Genomic DNA, 21,545 nt, shown 5'->3' with positions numbered 1-21,545 from the left:
TCCCTCCCAGCTCCTATCATCAGTTACTACCCTTGTACCACACTCTCAGCTGGGGGAATACCACCCTTTGGAGGCTACATGATGAGCCAGCCCCAGGAACTGACATGGATTGAAAATAAACTGGGTCTGGGTTCTAGTTTACCAAGAAACTCTGGCATAGGAGCAAGGGTGGTATAAACTGTAGAAAAAGCAGGAACAGCAGGAGAGAATGAAGGGATTGCTTAAAACAAGCACTGCTGATAAAAGAAACACTCCTTGAAACCAGAGTATTAGGTTCTAATCACTGCTTCAGTGACTAATCTTTGACTCAGGCACAAAACGGCACTGCTTTTGGAAGTACTGTTGTTACAGTTTTAAATATCCCACCTGGCCCTGTTCATTAAGCCACAGCATTATTTATTGACTATAAATAAGGTGCCCCCTTGCCCCTTTTTTGGTTCAGTTTCCACGTAGGAAAAGCTCAATATTTGAAGATTTTTAATAAATTGCACTAAACCAGACTTCCCTCTCACTTTGATTCACATTTTTCAAATACGGGTTTTAGCCTCATGCCTTCATTCTGCAGACCCTCAGTGTCCTGCCATTTTACCAGAAAACAGGAACAAAGTAGCTTACTCATACAGCTCTAAATGGTCTTTTCTCAAAATAACTCCAGATTGGTAGAGAATAATCAAGAAGTTGATTTGACAGAATCAGATAACTACTATATAAAAAGCAACTGAATTATAAATCCAGAAACTCCAGCTGGCAGCTCAGTCCCAAAACACTTTATAATTTGATTAGCAGGACACAGCTAAAAGACATACAAAATGCTCTTTGTGAACCTAAGGTAATATCTGTCATTTTTAATCTGTTGATTTAAATAGACGCTGAACATATGATGGGTCACGTCCTTTAAGAAGCAGTAACATTTCAGCAAGTTTAGACAAGCTTCAGGAATAATTTACCAGATGCCATGAACAAAATGTTACTCTAACTTGACTCTGAAGTAGTTGAAGTATGATCTTTTATAGGACCACCAAACATCCTGTTGTCACTTCATCTTTTACTGAAGAGATTTAGAATCCCAAAAGTGACAAAAATAAAAATAATGGAGCTCCCGTGGCACATTTAACTTATCACTCAATATCGGATACTTATAACCCAACACCAAGGGCCTACCTCAGCTTCCTTCACAAAATGCTCATCAAAAAAATGTTACTGGGCTACTGTTTAACACTCAAATAGTACTTTATGCTTTGTCCATACCTGAACACACAAAGCAAGAGGTCAACTCCCATTCAATATATAACACTGAATACCCTTAATATATTTCCCACTTCTGAGTTAGAGGAGAAAATGGTACCAATTTATGGAAACCAGAGACTGAAGGCTTCCCTGAACATCTGATTTCTGACCAATGTGTCAGCTACACTGAGAGGTTCTTCAACACTACAGGCACTCGCTTCAGGTTTTCACAGCTATTTTATGGACCAATTCACAAAGCTGATTACACATTAAACCTGGTTCTTTGTCGTACATGCAGAAGGAAGCTATACTGGACAGTCATTCTTCTTCCTAAAAAAGTGATCCACCACCCTAAAGATGAAGATACATTTAGGGGCAAAAGATCAGGATGAAAGATTTAAAATGTTGTTACATTTGCAGGTTCATTTTACAGCTCAGTAATACCCAAATATGAGTAAAGAGGAGAAAAAAACCTAGGACTCTCAAGCTTTGGTTGATGAATACATGTTCTTCATTTCTCTTTGGTCTTCTACCTACTTGGATATAAACCAAAACTTCTTTCCATCAGTAACATATAAATGAACTTCCTTGAATGTGTAGCCTCAAAGTGTATGTTTATGTTTTGAGTTTGAAACTCAAGCAAAGCTAAACAATATTTTCTGACAGTAGGAGCTCATGATAGTTCCTTCAGACCAACTGTGGGGGAATAAATCTTGTAGATGCGCACTCAACCGTCACAGAAATAAATTCAAAGTAAAATGGATAATCAACTAATTTATCTCATGTCTCAAAATTTAGCAATCACTACACTTCAGTTTAGTTGTGCCTAAATCTGCATTGGGTCCTGTCTGCACCCAATCATCAGGCAAAACCAAAATGTGAGCCTTAACTTCTCTCCTTCCAAAGTCCACCATCTAGAGCAGATTATTACAGTGGAAAGTTTTACCCAGCTCTGCAATACATAGCTTCTGACCAGATTCATGACTTTCCTTTCTAATATTGATCCAATATCTAAATTCTAATACACCTAATTTTTTGGAACATGCCAGCCGTTCCTTACAAGGTGATACAGCAAAGAACAGTAAAGCCCCTCATATTACTAGCCTGTCAGGCATGTAGCTTTACTATAACCTTGCCAGGCGTAAGTACAAATTGGGAGAGGAGTGGCTGCTGAGCAGCCCTGCAAAAAAGGATATGGGGCTGCTGGTCAACAGCAGGCTCAGCATGAGTCAGCAGTGTGCCCTGGCAGCCAAGAGGGCAAACTGCATCCTGGGGTGCATCCACACAGTATAACCAGCCAGTCAAAAGAGGTGGTTATCCTGCTGTATTCAGCAAAAGTATGGCCTCACCTCGAGTGCTGTATGCAGTTCTGGGCCCTGCAATTTCAGAAGGATGTGAAGGTCCTTGAATGCATCCAGAGGAGGAGAACAAAGCTGGTGAACGGCCTAGAAGGAATGGCCTATGAGGAGCAGCTAAGGTCTTTGGGCTTGTCTAGTTTGGAGAAAAGGAGGCTGAAGGGCGACCTCATTGGTGTCCACAGCTTCCTGAGGAGGGGGAAGTAGAGGGTGGGGGGACTGATCTCTTCTCCCTGGTATCCAATGATAGGACACGTGAGAGTGGTTCAAAGCTGTGCCAGCGGAGGTTTAGACTGGACAATAACATGAGAGGAGGTTGTAGCAAAGTGGGCGTCAGCCTCTTTTCCCGAGTAAAAAGTGACAGGATGAGAGGAAATGGCCTCACGCTGCACCAGGGGACATTTAGATTGGACATTAGGAAAAGTTTCTTCACTGAAAGGGTTATCAAGCACTGGAACAGGCTGTCCAGGGAAGCAGTTGAGTCACCATCACTGGAAGTATTTGAAAGACGTGTAGATGTGATGGTTAGATATATGGTTTAGTGGTGGGCTTGGCATTCCTAGGTTCACAGTTGTAGTCGATGTTCTTAAAGGACTTTCCAACCTGAATGATTTTATGATTGGGAAGCATTTCTTTACCAAGAGGGTGGTCAAACACCGGAACAGGCTTCCTAGAGAGGTGGTCAATGCCCCAAGCCTGTCAGTGTTTAAGAGGCATTTGGACAATGCCCTTAATAACATGCTTTAATTTTTGGTCAGCCCCTGAGGTGGTCAGGCAGTTGGACTAGAGGATCGTTATAGGTCCCTTGCAACAGAAATAGTCTATTCTATTTGCCAGTGCTTTTCCAATGCTCATTACTGCATACTACTTTGCCTCCTCCCTCCTGCTCCATACTTTTGTGAACAACTTTATAATTAAGTGTTGTTGTTGCAAGCTACCAGCAAATAAGACTTTCTCCCAAATCATCAACCGCAAGTGAAAACACGACATCACACACAAAGAACAAGTGAAAGTGTGAGCTGCCAGGAACACACTCACACGTGCAAGGACGCAGCACAGATGAAAAGCACAATTTCTGTGAAAAAGAATTTTGTATTTACTTTGTTTCTCCACAAGTGTAGCGATAAACAGAGGCGCAGTATTACATAAGGCCAATAAAAGAAATAGAAGCATATGAAGCTGCTAAGTACATAAGTTAGCTGACCAGAAATGGAAAAACAGTCCATAAAGTTGTCCTTTCCCTTATGTCTTGTAAGTACACAAAAATCTCCAGCATGAGTAAATGGTGACCAGTCAGGATAAATTAGATCTCAAGTTATTGTCCAGGTGGTAATGTAGCTTTACCAACAGAGTAACTATAATATTCCTTGCAGTGCAATCACTTCCTTAAGTGATGCTATTCAAATGAAAATGTAACTTTAGAGAAGGCAAACTGGTGTCTGAATTTTTACCTCAGAGATTTGGTATCATCAGAAATAAGGAAATAAAAATGAATCACCAAGTATATGAAACGCTCAAGGCAAAAATTCATTAGCTTAAACAAGAATAGTAAGGAATTAGGAGAGTCTTTATAATGAGGTCCTTAGTCTAAACAACAACATTTAGGTAGTCTGAAGCAGCACAAACACCTGTAATCAAATGCAAGACAAGTATAGAAAAACAGTTTACTGCAACAAGATTTTTCCTAGTCAACATATATATTTTTTCATAACTGTATACAAATCTTCCAATTAGTATTTTTTGGTTGAAAATCGCTAATTGCTACCTTCAATAACCACTGAGATCAAAGTAGAATCTACAGAATTAAGACAGTAGTATCTTGATTCAACTGTTGTTCAAATAAGTGTCAAATAAAATATATATAAGGAAGGCTTTAATTTATCATAATTAATGGTCTATACCCTTATACTACCTGCACCTACTAGCTGAGACTAAAAGTCAATACCACTTTCACAGCTTGATCAGGGAAAGTAAGTTTCCCATTGTCAAGTTACAAGGAAGCTTTCCTGACAAATGTTTGAGATGCCAGAAATGGCAGAGGGGAGTACGTTGCACCAGCACAGACATCTGATTTGCAAAATAGAATTGTAATATGCTCTTTCTCCGTGATAGAAGTGAACATTAAAAAAAAAAATTATTGCTTTTAAACAGAACAGTAGAATTAAGAGTTGTTACTATTTATAATTTACTTATATTTGGAGGAGAGGGGGTGTCACATACAGCAAAACTTACTCCAAGATTCCTAAACTTGACATAGAAATTGATTTCATCCAGCTGCCAACTCTAGCTTAATTCCCAAAAATGCTAGTTTGGAATTAAGCTGCTACAAGAGACATAACTAGCTTTATACCAAATGCAGTAACCTTGAGTTAGTTTTTAAGCTAGTCTTTGCAGACTTGACAGTATTACTATACTGCTCTGTGATTCATCTGGAAAACAAAGTGACACAGCAGAAGTTATATTATAAAATCTACCAACACACTACAAAATTGCAACAAGCACATCACTTCTCTGTAATCATTAACCTTCTGATATAACACACAGTCAGACAGAAACATCTAAGTCGTAAACACTACTCAGAAGACACCTCTCTGCAGAGAGCCTTTACATTCTGAAAAGAGAAAACACAACCAAACCATAAAACCCAAAACAAAACCACCCACACCAAAACACTATTGCTGACACAGCTCTTCCTTTATGACCTGCAGAGCACAAACCTGCAAGTGTTTGGGGACACAGTATAATACACACTTTCTTACAAAGTCTCTCCTAAGAAACCATTGCTTAACAACATGCAATTTATCTTCTTCCTAAAGGGGGAAGGGAAGGAAGAGAGATGAAAAGAGGGGAAAAAAAAAAAAAAGAGAAAAAAAGAAAAAAGGTCTTTTGCTCAGGGCAGCTGACCCATGCTTAGAAATCCTCAAAACACAGGAACTGAATAAAGGCTACAGAGTTTTGCTAACCTTATGCAGAATATTTTTACTCCTGGCCCTATGCTCAGCAGACAGCAAGGGTGACTTTCATTTTTATACCGAAGAATCACCAACCCCATTAAACATCTCAAATTATTAATTTAAGACAGGCTCTTATGTATATCTTTCTCTGACTGAAGAGGGAGGAACATTCCTCTTGAACATAAAGATCTGCAAGTATGCTTTTGGATATCCAAGGCACTTGCACTCTGTTGGTTCAACAATGCCAAGTGGCGCTGATCCTCGGGACGCCTTTTCCAAGGGAAAAGGGAGGAGATACACGTACAGCTACAGTGGGACAAATGATTCTAAATGATTAGTGAATCAAAAACCTGCTAATCATTTCCCAAGCTACTCAAAAAGAGATTGCTGAAAGTACAGCAGAACCTACATTTACTAACAGAGATTTCATGTTATTAAATATAACATCACAAAAATGTGAGGATTACATTTAACTGAGAGAGTCCAGCTAAAGACAATTCTGGATTTTATAATCTGCAAACTGAATATCATACATAGTAAGAATTTCTACACCAGCACTCCATTGCAGAAAAGGAGCCCAAAGGTCCCGGGTCCCAGCCCTGACAGAGCTTATTTTACCCGCTGTCAGGCACAAATTAACTCAACTGAAAACCATCAAGCAAAATACAGGGCCAAGAATGAGCTTCTAAAAGAGGATAACAAGTAAAATAGCACCATTGAGTCATTTAGCAGAGGAATACCTGGCATTTAACTCTGTGATACAGGAAAAATACATTCTGGTATTACTCAAAGCAGCTCTGGCATTTTGATTAGGCAACTCAGAGATGGCATTTCTTCTTTTGCTTACTCTTCTTTTAAACCATTTGACTAATACAACCTCTACTCCGTCTTTGTGGAGGGGTGGGAAGGTGAGAAAATTATCTGGCATTGTTATGGAAAACATAACACAGTTTCAACTTAAATACAAACTCTCCAAAACTGTGTTTTCCCATTGCATTATTTGCCAATATTATGACAGTTTTCCAATTGTCTCAAATCTAAAATGAAATCTTTTCAAGTTTAAAATTTAACCTATGATTAAACAGTCTAGAGGATTTACTTTAGTTCTTAGATAAGCATAGAGCCATTCAATTTATATCTGTTGGAGTGAACCTACAGACTCTCCCCTAAATCCATGGAAATTACACTTACGCAACTCCTAGCGTTTTTATTAAAAGTCAAAGATGATTTGACCTCAATAGTAGTCACTGAGAAACCTTATACATGTGACAAGTTGGAGGGCCACTCTGCTGGACATTCTGGATGTACTTTAAGGGAACAAGGAATTATCAGGCTCTAATCCCAGCGGAAAACTAAATGAGTCCTCTTTTAGCATTCTGAACATTTAGTGTTAAAAATAAAGTTGGATTAAAAATCCACAAAAAAGGACAATTTACTGTGGCACTATACTAAAGCATCAGTGTCATACACCTCTTGCCTCTTACTCCTATTCTACTACCATATACCTTAGACCCTATCATCCCAGTAATCTATGACCTTTCCAAATACTTGCTTTCACATTCAGTCCCTTGTTCTTTATCTACCTTGTTCCTATCATCAGAGGTACAATTAGTTTATTTCATAACAGACTAAGCTGATAGACAATGATGTTAGAAAACGTGGGATTAAATTGAATCCTGGGAGAACACAAACCACATTACAGAAATCAACAGTCTGTTTAAAGAAATAAAACATCAAAAACTCAAGGCATTACGTAAGCGGCAGTAAGGAATTAAAAGCTTTTCCTGCATTTCTTCCACCCTTCCCCCAAAGGCTCTGCAACACCAAGCCAGATATGCACAGAGCTGAAGGAGCTCAGGTAATAAAATTGGAACAATTTAGCTTAGAAAATTGAAGGTTAGAAACTTTAATCCATAGTTAGCATGGTGATCACAATTTAACAATCTAGAAATCTCAGTGAAAACAGGTTATCTTAAGTCTCATTAGAAAGCACACACTCAGCCTCTACAGAAAAGGACACTGAGCAATATACCTAACTTGTCTTTCATTTTTATGGGAAGATAAGCTGCTAGTTGCTATAGATACTTCTAGGTAGAAATAGGAGATAAAGTAGGAAAGCGAGAACACCATATTAAAAAAATATGATACTGGATTATAATGACACTAGATATCCAGGCACTGTATTAAACATAAGATACCTTTGTTCTCAAATGAAAGATGAAATTCCGTTCAGGATATTTCTATATGCTTACCACTGTTCATTTTCATCATGATTCACAAGCCATATTTTTGAAGAAAAATGTGTTTCAGGACAAGATACAAGAAATGACCAACCCATTTAGTATGTACTAAACTTGTGTGTTGCCAACCACAGCTTCAAAGAGTCTTTGAAGAACAATACCATATTAAGTACACAATGAAATGGCATGGAGACAGCATGGCAATAGAGATGGTTTTCTCCAGCACTACTTACCACGTGTTGACAGTGAAAATTTTTAATACAAAATATTATTATTTTTAATAGGTATAGGTATTTTTCAGTTTGTGTCCAAATATTCCTACAATGCTCTCCTGGGAGAATTCTGCCTGTGAGATACCTCTTAAATAAAATCTTGAAATAGGGTAAGTCCAGAAAACAAGAATACAGGCAGTATACCAGCCTCAAAACACATGAAAGAAATACTCCAAGTTAATACAGGCTGGTCAATGTAACAGAAAATAACTCAAGAAAAACAGTAGAAGCTGATACAAATTTCCAGTCCGTGGCCAAGGGATCCACTGGGAAAGACCTGCATCTTCTGATAAAGTGCACCTATCAGAAAAGCATTTCGACAGCTTAGCTTAAGGTCACAACCTGGAGCGGTAAAAGTAGGAAAAAGTAGAAATCTTTCAAATAATAGCTACAAGATATTCAGGGTACGCCCTTCCAGCAGGTACAGGGTGCTAAGGTCCCACATAAGGGCCAGGATGTGCACACGTGAGGCTTCCACCAGCTGTCTGAAGAAAACCTCACCTACTTCTTCCCTGATCAGGCAGTCTGTAGCAGACATCCACAAACACACAGGTCTGCCTACAAATCCTGACCGTAAACTCTAAGCCAGCTCTCCACCCATCCCACACCAGAGCTCCAAGCATCCTGCTCTCTTACAGTTCGACAACAAAGGCAACTTGACCTCCATGCTTTCCCAACCTGTCCTTCCCAAAGTCCCTGTACCTATCCATCCACTGCAGCACTCTAGCCCAGACCTGTGAGCTATCCCATCGCATCTCTGTGACCCCAGTGAGATCATAGCCCTGCAACTGCACGCAGACCTCCAACTCCTCCTGTTTGTTCCCCATGCTGCATGCATGAGTGCGCAGGGCCTTCAGAGAGGCCCTCAAAAAAGGCATGAGAGCTCTCCCCCACCATACTGTCGTACAGGCATTCCCTTACTTACATGCATATACCTGAGAGAGTCCCCTTCTGTCCCAACTGCTGCCCATGAGGCGTCTCCTGTCCACACCATCCTAACCCCTTTGCCTGACAACCCGATCCACCACCTCCTCACTTGTTTCTTTACTATATGTCCCTCCTGTGTCATTCTTAGTTTAGAGCTCTCCTGCAGAAGTTTGCATTACCTTTTATTCTAAGTGCTTTGAAATCTTACTGCTTACTGAAAGCAAGATTTATGCAAGCCAGAAGCATGATCAAAATATATACTAAAAACATTTCTTTCACTGTTAGAATACATCGAAACTGGTACTTGCTTTTATCTTCTGCCCCCTAGACTTAACTAGGTACTCAGGTCCTTTGAAAAAAAAAAAAATTCAAGTGCTTTCAGTAAAAGGCAATAGTAATAGAAATGCTTTACTCTACACCCACCTACTTGAATCTGTAAATGCTGGACCTAACAAAAATCTCAATTTTAAAGGTAAATTTAACCTGTGAAAAGGGCAAAGCAGAAAGTGTAGGTGATTAGATATCTTCACTTGAAATCAATTTTAAAATAAAAGACGATTTTGCACTGGCACACACTGCTTCACAAAAAAGAAAAGCTTGAATCCCCTTGGCTTAGTCTTTGTGAGAGGAAAGCTCAAGTGAATGATCATCTACAGACTTCAAAAGAAAAATGTTTATCAATTAATAGCAAAAATATCTTAATAAGACAGAGCTTCATAGAGGCAGGTTTTCCAGCTAAGTCTGAAGGAAAATACACGACATTTGCCACTAGATGGCCCCTCTGTACGACACACAACCCACGGCACCCTGCTCAGCGACCTGCTCTTCCTCAAGCTGTTGAAGCTACTGGTGCTTCAGCAGCAAGGGACCCCCGCAGCCAGCAGCCAAACACAAAGCTTCTTGCCACTCCAAAGCAGCTCGGACTAATTTTCCAACGTTAATTACTTTAAGAATTCTTGTGATAATCCTTCACAGAATTTCTGGCATAGCTGCTTTTGCTAAATTAACATATTTGCGAACGTGAAAAGTAAGATACGCTTTTCTCCTCACAAGCTACCTATTCACCTCATTTGGGAGCAGGAACAACTTGCAGCAGTGTAAATGTTGGAGAAAAACATCTTACACACTTTTAAAAAATAACAAAATGGGACAAAGTATAATACACAAAAGTGGCAGGTTAAGTTCTAGTGACACCTATAACCTCCGCCTCAGTCATCTCTTCTTCTCTTTCCAGATGGAGCACAAATCCAGCAACCTTCTCGCCTGCTAATGAGAACACTGTTATCTTTCCAGAGCACTTTGTGCCCTTTGATCTTTCTTTCAAGGCATAAAACATACTACGTTGCTACAAATAAGCAATAGTTGAGCTATGATTCATAGTTTAAGGTGCTACACAAACTTCCAGAAAGTAATCTTGCTCCCCCCTGTACAGGTCACATAGCGAAGCAAATAAATGTTCATTTACTGCTGTTCCTCTACTGAAAAACAGATCTCAGATAACATTTTAGATAAACAGATCCACATTTGCATCTTTACTGATCCAGTTCTCCCTATGACAAGGAGAATACTGCAGAACTACTTTCTCAAGACCACACGTGGTCTCTTCCATGCTGGTTTGGCACAGAAGATAGACTCTTTTCCCCTTTCTAAAGGGATTTGCCTTTTCTTTTTGTATGCCAAAATGGATTACGGAGGTCAAGTTTGGGGGGTGGATGGGGGGTGATGAGGAACAGGAAGAAATTGACTTCTCACTGTTTAACAAGCAGGTGACAACAGCTAAGACTAGGAGGATGAAATAGATACAGTCATCTGCTTCCAAGAGAAAAGTAAGAAAGTTCAAGTACATTCTTATTTCCCAGAATGCTTCTAATTTATCAGTGTGCTGGTTTTGGCTGGGTAGAGTTAATTTTCATCACAGTAGCTAGTATGGGACTATATTAGGGATTTGTGCCGAAAACAGTGTTGATAACATAGGGATGTATTCCCTGATGGCTGAGCAGCACTTACACAGAGTCAAGGCTTTTGCTGCTTCTCACCCCACCCCACCAGCAAGCAGGCTGCGGGTGCACAGGAAGCTGGGAAGGGACATGGCTGGGACAACTGACCCCAACTGACCCAAGGGATATCCCACACCATATGATGTCATGCTCAGCATATAAATTTGGGGGAAGAAGAAGGAAGGGGGGACATTTGGAGTGATAGCGTTTGTCTCCCAAGTGACCGTTAGGGGTGATGGAGCCCTGCTTTCCTGGGGATGGCTGAACTCCTGCCTGCCCATGGGAAGGAGTGAATTAATTCCTTGTTTTGCTTTGCTTGTGTACGTGGCTTTTGCTTTACCTATTAAACTGTCTTTATCTCAACCCATGAGTTTTCTCACTTTTACCCTTCCAAATCTCTCCCCATCCCATTGTGGGGAGAGTGACCGAGCAGTTGTGTGGGCCTTAGTTGCTGGCTGGGGTTAAACCATGACACACAGTTACACAAAACCACCTGAAACAGAAGTACAGACATGTTCTCCATCTCCCAACTAAATGAAATTTTATGAAGTACACTGAATCCGGGTACTGTTCTCTGCTACAGTGCAAAGCAGACTGTAACCCACCAGTAAAACAAGCATTCACCCTACGCTGCCTCTGAGCAAAGGTACCCACCTTCAAACCAGCCTGTCCTCAGCGAGTTGCACTGCAGTGCCAGATGAAGCACAAACTGAAGCCCTGAACATTACATGTGCAATGCAGCTAATCCCACCTCCTCTGCGTACCTTACCATCATGACAGACTGGGAAAAACAGAAAGCGGGACTGGGCTCTCAACCTGAAAACTCAATTTCCTTACCTAAATCAACACATTTTTCACCCTCCTAAGGAAAGAATAAGGCATCAGCAAAAAGGGAAACATGGATGAGAAAATAGTGAAATACCAAAGAGAAATTTAAATTAAGTGGGACTGACATGCAGCATCAATTAATGAAAAATATGTTAATTGGTGAATTAAGAAAGAGAGCAGACACAGGTAATGTGAGAAGGAGAATGCTATGAAAGTGGAGGTGAACTGACAGGCATAACCCAGAAATAAGTGATTTTTCCATCCCTCCTAAATCAAGTGCGAGAATTATTCACATATCTTATCTGACATCACTGAAGCATGTCTCATGGATCTCTTAAAATGTACATGAGGGTACCAAAACTGGTGAAATATGTTAGGTCGGTACTATTAAATACTGAAGAAAGTATCATGAAGCTAACAGGAATAACCTTTTTTATCTTCTGTTTTTAAAACAGTTGTATACCGCTTTCATGGATAATTTTTATCATCACTATGTGTTGCTTCTATCTGAGTAAGTTGCAACAAAATTTTTATTTCATACTGGCTGCTCTTAGACGCACTGTACAGAAGTTTTTCTTAAATACAAGTATATAAATATATACATGAAGCTCAAACCGTTTATAGTAGTACTTTGCACAGATAACTGTGGGTCTTACACGCAGGTCAAATTAAGAGAGCGTGAGACTTTGGCACTAAAAGTAACACAGCTGGCTTCTTGTCTTCTTGTCATATACATGACAAGGTGACATACACAGCACAGAAGTGATACAGCACACGTTTAGTGGAGGTGTTTGCACGGCCACTACGTTCATTAAAATAAGTGAAGCTAGAAGACAGATATTTTCGTTCTTTTGCTCCAATGCTGTGAAATTCAATGAACTTGATGCTCACACTGAAGAAATTTTTACATTTCAAACTCTTAGGTAGCTATTGTAATGTACTACGCATCTGAAATGTTCAACATATTGGATCTGCGAAAGAATAAAAACAAGACATACCTTGTCTATTCCCATTCTCTTCATCCTAAGAATAAAGAAAGAGTGCATGTTAAAAATTGAATAAATGGAAAAATGCTATAAGCTATGAAGTCTTGAAGTGAACTTCTAAGATTAAGTCTGCATTCTGGTACCTCATACTTTTTTACAAATATCAACTTTACTGAATTAAGGCTTTCATGCCACGAATGAACTGTTAATAGCTGTTTAAGAAAAAAAAAAAAAGGGGGGGGGGGGGGGCAAACAAAGCCAACAACAACTAAGCACAGTTCCATGACACATCCCCACAGAAACAACATGAATGGCATTATCTGAAAACAAATGTACCAAACCCCCCGAAACACTGTTATGAAGCCTAATACTGTATTGTTGCAAGCATGTTTCCACACTGAAAGCCAGGCAGGAGACGTTATGCTTTAGTCATCTAAGGATTCAGAGTTAAATAATACGCAAGAGATACAAAATATTTTTTAAGTACGTTCCGAATATGCTTCCTGAAATCTGAAATACTGAGTTTGTTTTACCTTTAGCAGTACTGCCTAGAGAAAAATATCTACTCTGGACACTATTTAGTAACAAGCATGAAGATTCCCCTTCTGCTCATTGCACTATATATAACCAATCATAACTACCAGCTATCACTGACAGTCCTTAAAAAAAAAAATTCATACAACTGGAATGTACTGAGGGAGAATGGCATGCTTGAAATACAAAATGATTACTCAAGTTATTGAGTAATACCACACTAGTAGAAAAGTACTGTTAAAAGTTACTTTTATATCCCTTGAAGCCCTGTAATAGCCAGTTGGTTTTGAACTGCAATCACCCAGAACAGCAGCAGCAAAGAATTAGACAAGGCTAACATCTGCATGTCTCTAGTTTCCACGGAATCTGTCAAGTTAAAAAACATCTTTAGGACTTCAAATATGAGAGCTCAGTCTAGAAAACATAGGTCTCACATAGGGGAGGCTACCTGGTTTGATGCTATAAAACAAAAAAAAATATGGAAATGAAAAGTTAGCTAATACAGAATTGTCATTGTTTATGAAATACTGCAGTGGGATTGTCAGTTTGTCACCGGGTATGCAAAGCTCTGTTACAGAAGACAGCTGCAAAACATCAGTTTTTCATGGTGTCAAGCCAGTGAGCTCAGGCCTTTAAAAATGGAATGCTTTACAACACAAACATTTTGGAATTAGCTTTCCCTCCTATTTACCTCTTACACATTGCAAGATGTTAGTATATGCTGCTTCCATACCTAAAGAGGTTTTCTTTTGTCAATTCGTTGCTTCTCAGACTTATCAAGCTTGAAGAATGAACTTCACATGCAAAAAAAAGCATGTTGCTGGCTAACAAATCCTAATAAACATCTGATTTTAAAAGTGTAATTTAACATAGACTTTTTGCAACGCTAGCGTAAGAAATAATCTACACACTGCCTATGCACTTTCTTAGGGGAAAGGAGGCATGGAAAGGAAGGATACATGATGGTTTATTCCTGAATGTGCAGCTATTTCCAGTTTGGTGTGTGGCCCCACACAAGCACAGCTGAGTACTTTTGGCAAAATGAAATACGTGAAACTGCAATCTCAGGTTCCAAGATCATCTTTCAAACCATCCTTCACACAGGGCTGTCGCTCCCAACAGATCTACCAAACACCACCTTCCTCCATAACCTTCCTCTATCATAATGTTATTAACTAATTTATAAACAATTGCAATGAAAGAGAGTCCCTTGATTTGTAGTTAATTAGCTGTTTTGTGCAGGAACCATGAAAAGATAATAGATTTTAGCACACTATCCCGAATGTGACTAGACCTGCAGTATCAGGTACAAACTGAACATTAAATGACATAAATGAAATATAAAAATATAATATAAGTATAATATAAATTAAATAGAACATACTAGCATTCAGTATTAAAATATGCAGAGATACTTCCCTGAATTAACTATAACAAATCATGTTCAGTCATTTCAGTGACAGCAAGTAAGGCCTGTTTTCCAGTCAGATGTAAATGTAAATGGAGAAAACAAAGCTTTATGGATGCCCCTCATATGCAGTTATGCAGGTCAGTGTCACCCTGTCACTAAGGTATCAACTTTTATTCTTGCAACTCACCCTGCTTATTCAGGTGTTACACATCTAACACAGGTGGCTCAATGCCAGTTAGTGCACTGGTCTAGCTACCTCAGCAGGAATTGTAGTTTCACATTAATGAGAGTGGAAGTCTATGAAAAGGCAAGCATCAGCTTTGCACATGTAAGATTAGAAATATCTGCTACTAGAGTTTACCCTCACCAAACCCTAGGTCTCTTGGTTATATGACTCCACCTATTTTATTCAAGTTTTGAACAGTTCTTTTCAGAAAAAAAAAATCAGTAGCATCATTAAAAATAAAACTAAAGTTTAGCACTGTTGTGTCTTTCTGATCAGCACTGAAACAAAAGAAACCCCTGTTGAAGTTCTGCAACACTTAGAGACATCCATGAGATAGACCAGACAGCTAGAATTTCATGTGCTTGACAGTAAAGTGGAGTTGGCTTCTGCACAAAAGTGACCCTCATTCTGTTAAAGTGGTGCTCTGCACCGCTGAATAAGAGAAGGGGAAGCCTCACAGCTCTCTCCTCATTGAATAGCAAGGGTAAGGTGTGCCTCCAATCTGTGAAATAACTAAGTTGTCACACACACACCCCAAAAAAAAAAAATCACCTGAAGAACTGAAGCTAACTTAAGGCAGTACTATTAGGTGTTAACATATTAGAAGACAAGTGTGTTTTGGGACTCCCAGTCAGCCAGATCTGAGGCAGATCTGCCTAGACCTCTTCCTTGTAGCAAGCTCCCCAAGACAACTGAAAAAAAGCTTTTCAATTGAACATAGGTTTTATTAGACTAACAACTAGAACACCGAACTTCTTCAAATTTAAATAAAAACCCTCAAATGCACCCAGAAAAAGAACAGATTATTAAAGGTTTTTATAAAATAACACCCACTCTTCCCCACTCAATACATCCTTTGGGGTAGAGTTCTTTGCTTCCAAGAAAATTCACCTCAATGGCTTTTCAAGTTGCAGCCTTCTCTGGCTTGTAGGAAGCTTTTCTTCCCATTCCCATGGAATATTCAGCTGTGGTGTGACTTTACCACATCCTGGAGCCTAGAACCATTATGCTCTCTGTCCTGAAGATGCCCACTGTTCCCCCCTGTGTGAGGAGCCTTGTCCTCTTCTCCCCTGGAAATTCCACCTGACGTGTCAACAGTTTTTGAAACATACACGAACTGCAAGCAACAGGAGCAGAACTTTTAATGGAGACATTTTCACTGAATATTTCTGAATTGGAACCAAGAGTGGGTACTCAAGAGAAAAAAAAATTCAAAGAATGTGGAAAGACTGATTGAAGGAAAACCATCTAGAATAGTTTTCCTTCATTTACTGCCTCTCCCAATTTATGTTGGCTTGCTAAAATTTAGAGGTCTTGAAATCTCTTGCAAGAGACTGCTTGCCTACCTTGAAAGCAATCAGAGGAGCTAGAATGCAAATACTTCCCTGGAGTAAAAGACGACCTCTGCACTGATCTAGAGGGAAAGCGACAGCATCAGGTTTACACTTGTGGTAACGGAAAGACTGAGGCTCTGAGAAACTAGTAGAGGATTGAGTAACTCCGGCTGTTATGTCAATGGCATCTTTCACTTAGAGCTGTAATCTCTACCTTACGTCACAGGTAACTGCATTCATTCTCAGGTATGAAGAAGGGACAAAGCTACTACAAGACTTAAGACAGACAGAAAACCAAAACATAGTTATCATTACTATACTACCTCTAAGGTATGCAGAGTAAACCACCTCCACTTTCTGAGGCCCTTACAATTTTGATGAATGAGGAAAGAGGGAGAAATGATACTTGAGCTTAGAATCAATGACAGAGACTGTAATTAGCTGGTAACCAATATGATCTTTGGTGAAATAAGGACAGCCAAAGAAATCAGATTTGCCCCATATTAGGATGAGGCTGACAATAGATTAATTTCATCCTTTAGTACCATAAACAGGAAAGCTGGACAGTATTCAAGGATGACTTCCTCCAAGCTCAAGATCAGTGCATCCCCAGGAGGAAGAAGGCAGGCAGAGGAGCCAGGAGACCTGCATGGATGAGCAAAGACCTCCTACAGAAACTCAAATGGAAAAAGGAGGTACACAGTATGTGGAAAAAGGGACTGGACACTTGGGACGAATATAGGAATGTTGTCAGGGTATGCAGAGATGCAACAAGGAAGGCCAAGGCCCACTTGGAATTAAATCTGGCAAGGCATGTCAAAGATAACAAGAAGGCCTTTCCAAATACATCAGCAGTAAAGATGACTGGTGATAAAGTGGGCCCACTGTTGAACAAGGAAGGGGCCTTGGCGACACAGGATGCATAGAAGGAGGAGTTACTGAATGCCTTCTTTGCCTTGGTCTTTACTGCTAAGGCTGGCCCTCCGGCAACTCAGCCCCCAGAGAAGAGAGGACAAATCCGGAAAAAGGAAGACTTATCGGTTGAGAAGGACTGTGTCAGAGATCACTTATGCAAACTGGATCCTTGCAAATCCATGGGCCCCAATGGGATGCACCCACGAGTCCTGAGGGAGCTGGCGCATGTTCTTGCTGAACCCTCCATCATCTTTGAAAGCTCATGGAGGACAGGAGAGGTGCCCAAGGACTGGAAGACAGCAAACGTCACTCCAATCTTCAAAAAGGACAAGGAGGAGGACCTGGGGAACTATAGACCAGTCAGCCTTACCTCTGTCCCCGGAAAGGTGATGGAGCAGTTCATCCTGGAGGTCATCTCCACACATGTAGAGGACAAGAAGGTTATCAGAAACAGTCAACATGGATTCACCAAGGGAAGATCATGCTTGACCAACCCGATAGCCTTCTACGATGGCATGACTGGCTGGGTTGACGAAGGGAGAGCAGTGGATGTTGTCTATCTGGACCTCAGTAAGGCATTCAACGCTGTCTCCCATAGCCTCCTCACAGGCAAGCTAAAGAAGTGCGGGTTGGATGAGCGGACAGTGAGGTGGATTGAAAACTGGCTCAGCAACTGAACTCAGAGGGTTGTGATCAGTGGAGCAAAGACTGGATGGAGGCCTGTCACTAGTAGTGTTCCCCAGGGGTCTGTGCTGGGTCCAGCCCTGTTCAACATATTCATCAATGACCTGGATGATGGGATAGAGTGTAACCTCAGCAAGTTCACTGATGATACCAAGCTGGGAGGAGTGGCTGATACACCAGAAGGCTGTGTTGCCATCCAACGAGACCTGGACAGGCTGGAGAGCTGGGCCGAGGGGAACCTCATGAAATTCAACAAAAGCAAGTGCAAGGTCCTGGGGAGGAAGAACCCCAGGCACCAGTACAGGCTGGGGGCTGACCTGCTGGAAAGTGCCTCTTGAGAAGGAGCTGGGAGAGCTGGTGGACAGCAAGCTGACCCTGAGCCAGCACTGTGCCCTTGTGGCCAAGACCACCAATGGTGTCCTGGGATGCATTAAAAGGAGTGTGGCCAGCAGGTCAAGAGAGGTTATCCTCCCCCTCCACTCTGCCCTAGTGAGACCACATTTGGAGTGCTGTGTCCAGTTTTGGGTCCCCCAGTTCAAGAAGGATGTGGAACTGCTTGAGCAAGTCCAGCGGCAAGTGACGAAGATGATCAGGGGAGTGGAGCATCTCCGTTAAGAGGAAAGGCTGAGAGGCTTGGGTTTGTTCAGCCTGGAGAAGAGAAGGCTGAGGGGGCATCTCATCAATGCTTACAAATATCTAAAGGGTGGGTGTCAGGACGGTGGGACTAGGCTCTTTTCAATAGTGCCCAACGACAGGACAAGGGGCAACGGGCACAAGTTGGAACACAGAAAGTTCTACTTAAATATGAGAAAAAACTTCTTCCCTGTGAGGGTGCCAGAGCAGTGGCACAGGCTGCCCAGGGAGGTTGTGGAGTCTCCTTCTCTAGAAATATTCAAAACCCGCCTGGATGCATTCCTGTGCCCCCTGCTCTGGGTGTGCCTGCTCAAGCAGGGAGGTTGGACAAGAACATCTCCAGAGGTCCCTTCCAACCCTTAGCATTCTGTGATTCTGTGATAACTTAGGTACACCTAGGTTTCTATAAAAGCCACCTTATGAAGACCTAGGAGTAATAATTTTGAAGATCTGTTCTTTTTTTCTACCACCTCATGGACAGCAAAAGGAAGAGAAGAGCATACAACAGTTCAGGTTAATTTACAGAAGTATTGACCAGGGCGCTGTCCAAATGAACCTTATCATCTTTAGATGTAAATGAATGCCCTGAATAAAGGTATTAGATCTATCCAACAATCTCATCATTTCCTTTTCAAAAAATAAGGAAAAAAAACCAGCCAGAAATGGGAATGAATTAACCAGATTAAGACACATCATAGAAGAAACAGCAGAAAAAAAAAAAGTGGTAAAAGCTCTCTTGCAGAAAAAGAGGGTGGTAGAACTTCAAGACACGCCTCGAGATTTACAGGTATCAGGCTCACTATGTACTGCTTGGGTGTCTCTGAGAAACCATCAGATGTGAATGAGATGGGAAGGGCTGACTTTTCTTTTTTATAGTACTTGCCCTTCCTTGTGCCTACCTCCTTCTGCATGTGAAAAGATATCGTCCTCCTCAGAGAGATCTAGTAACACATTCAAAGAAACCTATCCAGTCACTTCTTAGTTAAGGAGATTCATCCTGCTCATGCTGTTTATATTTTCACCCTCAGCATGAATAGGGGTTGTTGTTGGGAGATGCTAACAAGTGGTCAGCTAAGACTTTCCCACCCTCCCTCCCCTGTTTCACATTAGAATTCAACCAGATATTGACTCTCTTAACAATTATCAGGTGATCCCAACATTCCTGTCCTTCAAAACAGGTTATATAGTCTTGCTTCCAGTTAGCTTCAGTGACTCTTGTCAAGGGGAAAAAATTTTGGCACTCAAGTGCAGGCTGAATAGCTGAAGTTAACCAGAAAAGTGTGCCAACTTTCTCCTGCAAAGCTTTTTCTACTTCAGTGGAAATCTTATAGCCACATGGAAAAAATAAAAAAGGCTCCCACAGGGACACATGAGTCACTTAGCTGTCTGGAAAGATCGTGAAACTTCAATACCCATATACCCATTCCCCGTCTTAAAATCTATTCTTCAGCCTAACTGCAAAAGCAAAAAAAAAGGTGGCACAGATTATGAGAACTTGCATACTTGTTGACTTTAAAATGAGCAAATGTTATTTTACCTCACTAGGAAAAAACTCTTGTCAACATTCAAATTTCTATCACTATTAAATGGACTTTTTCTCAACACCAGGTACGTACAGCAACTTTCAAAAGGTTCAGTCAAAGAGGCACACATACACCCTTTGAGCAATGCAGACCAATTAGCTACTTAACATTTAGAACTATTTATTTGCAGACTGTTCTTTTCAGCAGACAGAACATAATATAGAAACACAACCCATCTTTCTAATGTACATTCATTTTAGAATGCTTAGGCTATTCTCTTTGTATGATGATACGACAAATTTTCAGTTCAGGGGCGACAACACCACCACCAAAACAAAAAAAACCCAAGCCTCACATCCTTGAAGTCTATACTTTAGAAGGTGTACAGACTAATCACACTGGCTTTTGATAAAATAAAAATCTGCCCAGAAAAATATTTCCATATTCTACAGTAACCACTGGTCTTACCCGTGGTAACAAATATTTTTAACTCAGGTGAGCTCATACTCCGTTAATTCCATTTTCTTGGAACAGATCAGTGCATGGTTATCAAATAATGCAATAAGTGAGCCCATCCACCTTACACACAAGGGATCTTTCATCTCTGTAAGACACATCTGTGTCTTACTTTCAAGCAAGCTGGATTTTTGACCCGAAGAAGTGTAGTAAAGCTACATATAAGTGCTTCATTATTAATTTCACTTACTTTAAAAGAAAACTGTACTGCAGATTCTGGAGGGTAAACTATGAAGTGTCTTAAGGTGAAGCCAAAACCCTGAGATGTCCTCCTTAGCACAACAGTTTTGGGACCAGGCCAAGAAAAAGTTTCTTCTTCCTCCGATGGTGATATAGCTTCACTCTGCTCTTTTCCATCTTTATTTTTTGCTGCCTAAAATAAAAAGACACACACAGAGTCAGTAATTTAGATAATTTAAAGAAAAGATTAAAAAAACCAATAATACATTACTGTGCACTTGAAAATATAATTTCTCCCCCTGTAACCAAAATAACTTAATGATCACTGGTATTTTCTGAAGAAATGTGTATTCTAAAGCAGCATCCCTTACAATATTACACTTCTGGTCCTATCACATACAGAATTATTCTTAAATTTTAAACGAAGTTAGACATCAAGAAAGTCAACATAAAACAGTGAAAGGCTCAAATGAACTGCAACAAATGCGACCAGCTTGCGTGTTTTGCTTTCTGCAGATACAAACATGTGCCTTCTGGGACCTCATTTCTGGGTGCACATAGCTCACACACATATATACAAAAACAACTCATCTCCTCCTCACTTATAGCGCAGACACAGTTTTCTCAACCTAGTATCTCCTCACTTACAACAAGTAAAACAGAACTGAATAACATATGCAATTGGTTAGGCTTCTTCAGCAAGACACCCCTTTCCTCTAGTCATACCTCTGACTTCACCTTTGTTTTTTCCACCCATAGCTACTTTCTCTGAACATTTTATTATGCAAATTCTAAATACACAA

At 40.4% G+C, this 21,545-nt stretch overlaps 1 protein-coding gene across 4 annotated transcripts in view; it reads right to left on the bottom strand.

Moving 5' to 3' along the window:
- Positions 1-21,545, bottom strand: part of ARHGAP21 (Rho GTPase activating protein 21) — a 127,071-nt gene that overhangs the window by 52,480 nt on the left and 53,046 nt on the right. For all 4 annotated transcript variants that reach the window (XM_075082641.1, XM_075082642.1, XM_075082643.1 and 1 more), the window contains 2 exons: positions 20,753-20,935; positions 12,799-12,823 (listed from right to left, as the gene is read on the bottom strand). In XM_075082641.1, the coding sequence (XP_074938742.1) occupies positions 12,799-12,823; positions 20,753-20,935 (208 nt within the window). The remainder of the gene's footprint in view (positions 1-12,798; positions 12,824-20,752; positions 20,936-21,545) is intronic.

Source organism: Phalacrocorax aristotelis, chromosome 2 (assembly GCF_949628215.1).
Source record: "Phalacrocorax aristotelis chromosome 2, bGulAri2.1, whole genome shotgun sequence".
Classification (NCBI taxonomy): Eukaryota; Metazoa; Chordata; class Aves; order Suliformes; family Phalacrocoracidae; genus Phalacrocorax; species Phalacrocorax aristotelis.
The sequence above is the reverse complement of the archived record's forward strand: the minus strand, read 5'-3'. Positions and strand labels throughout refer to the sequence as shown.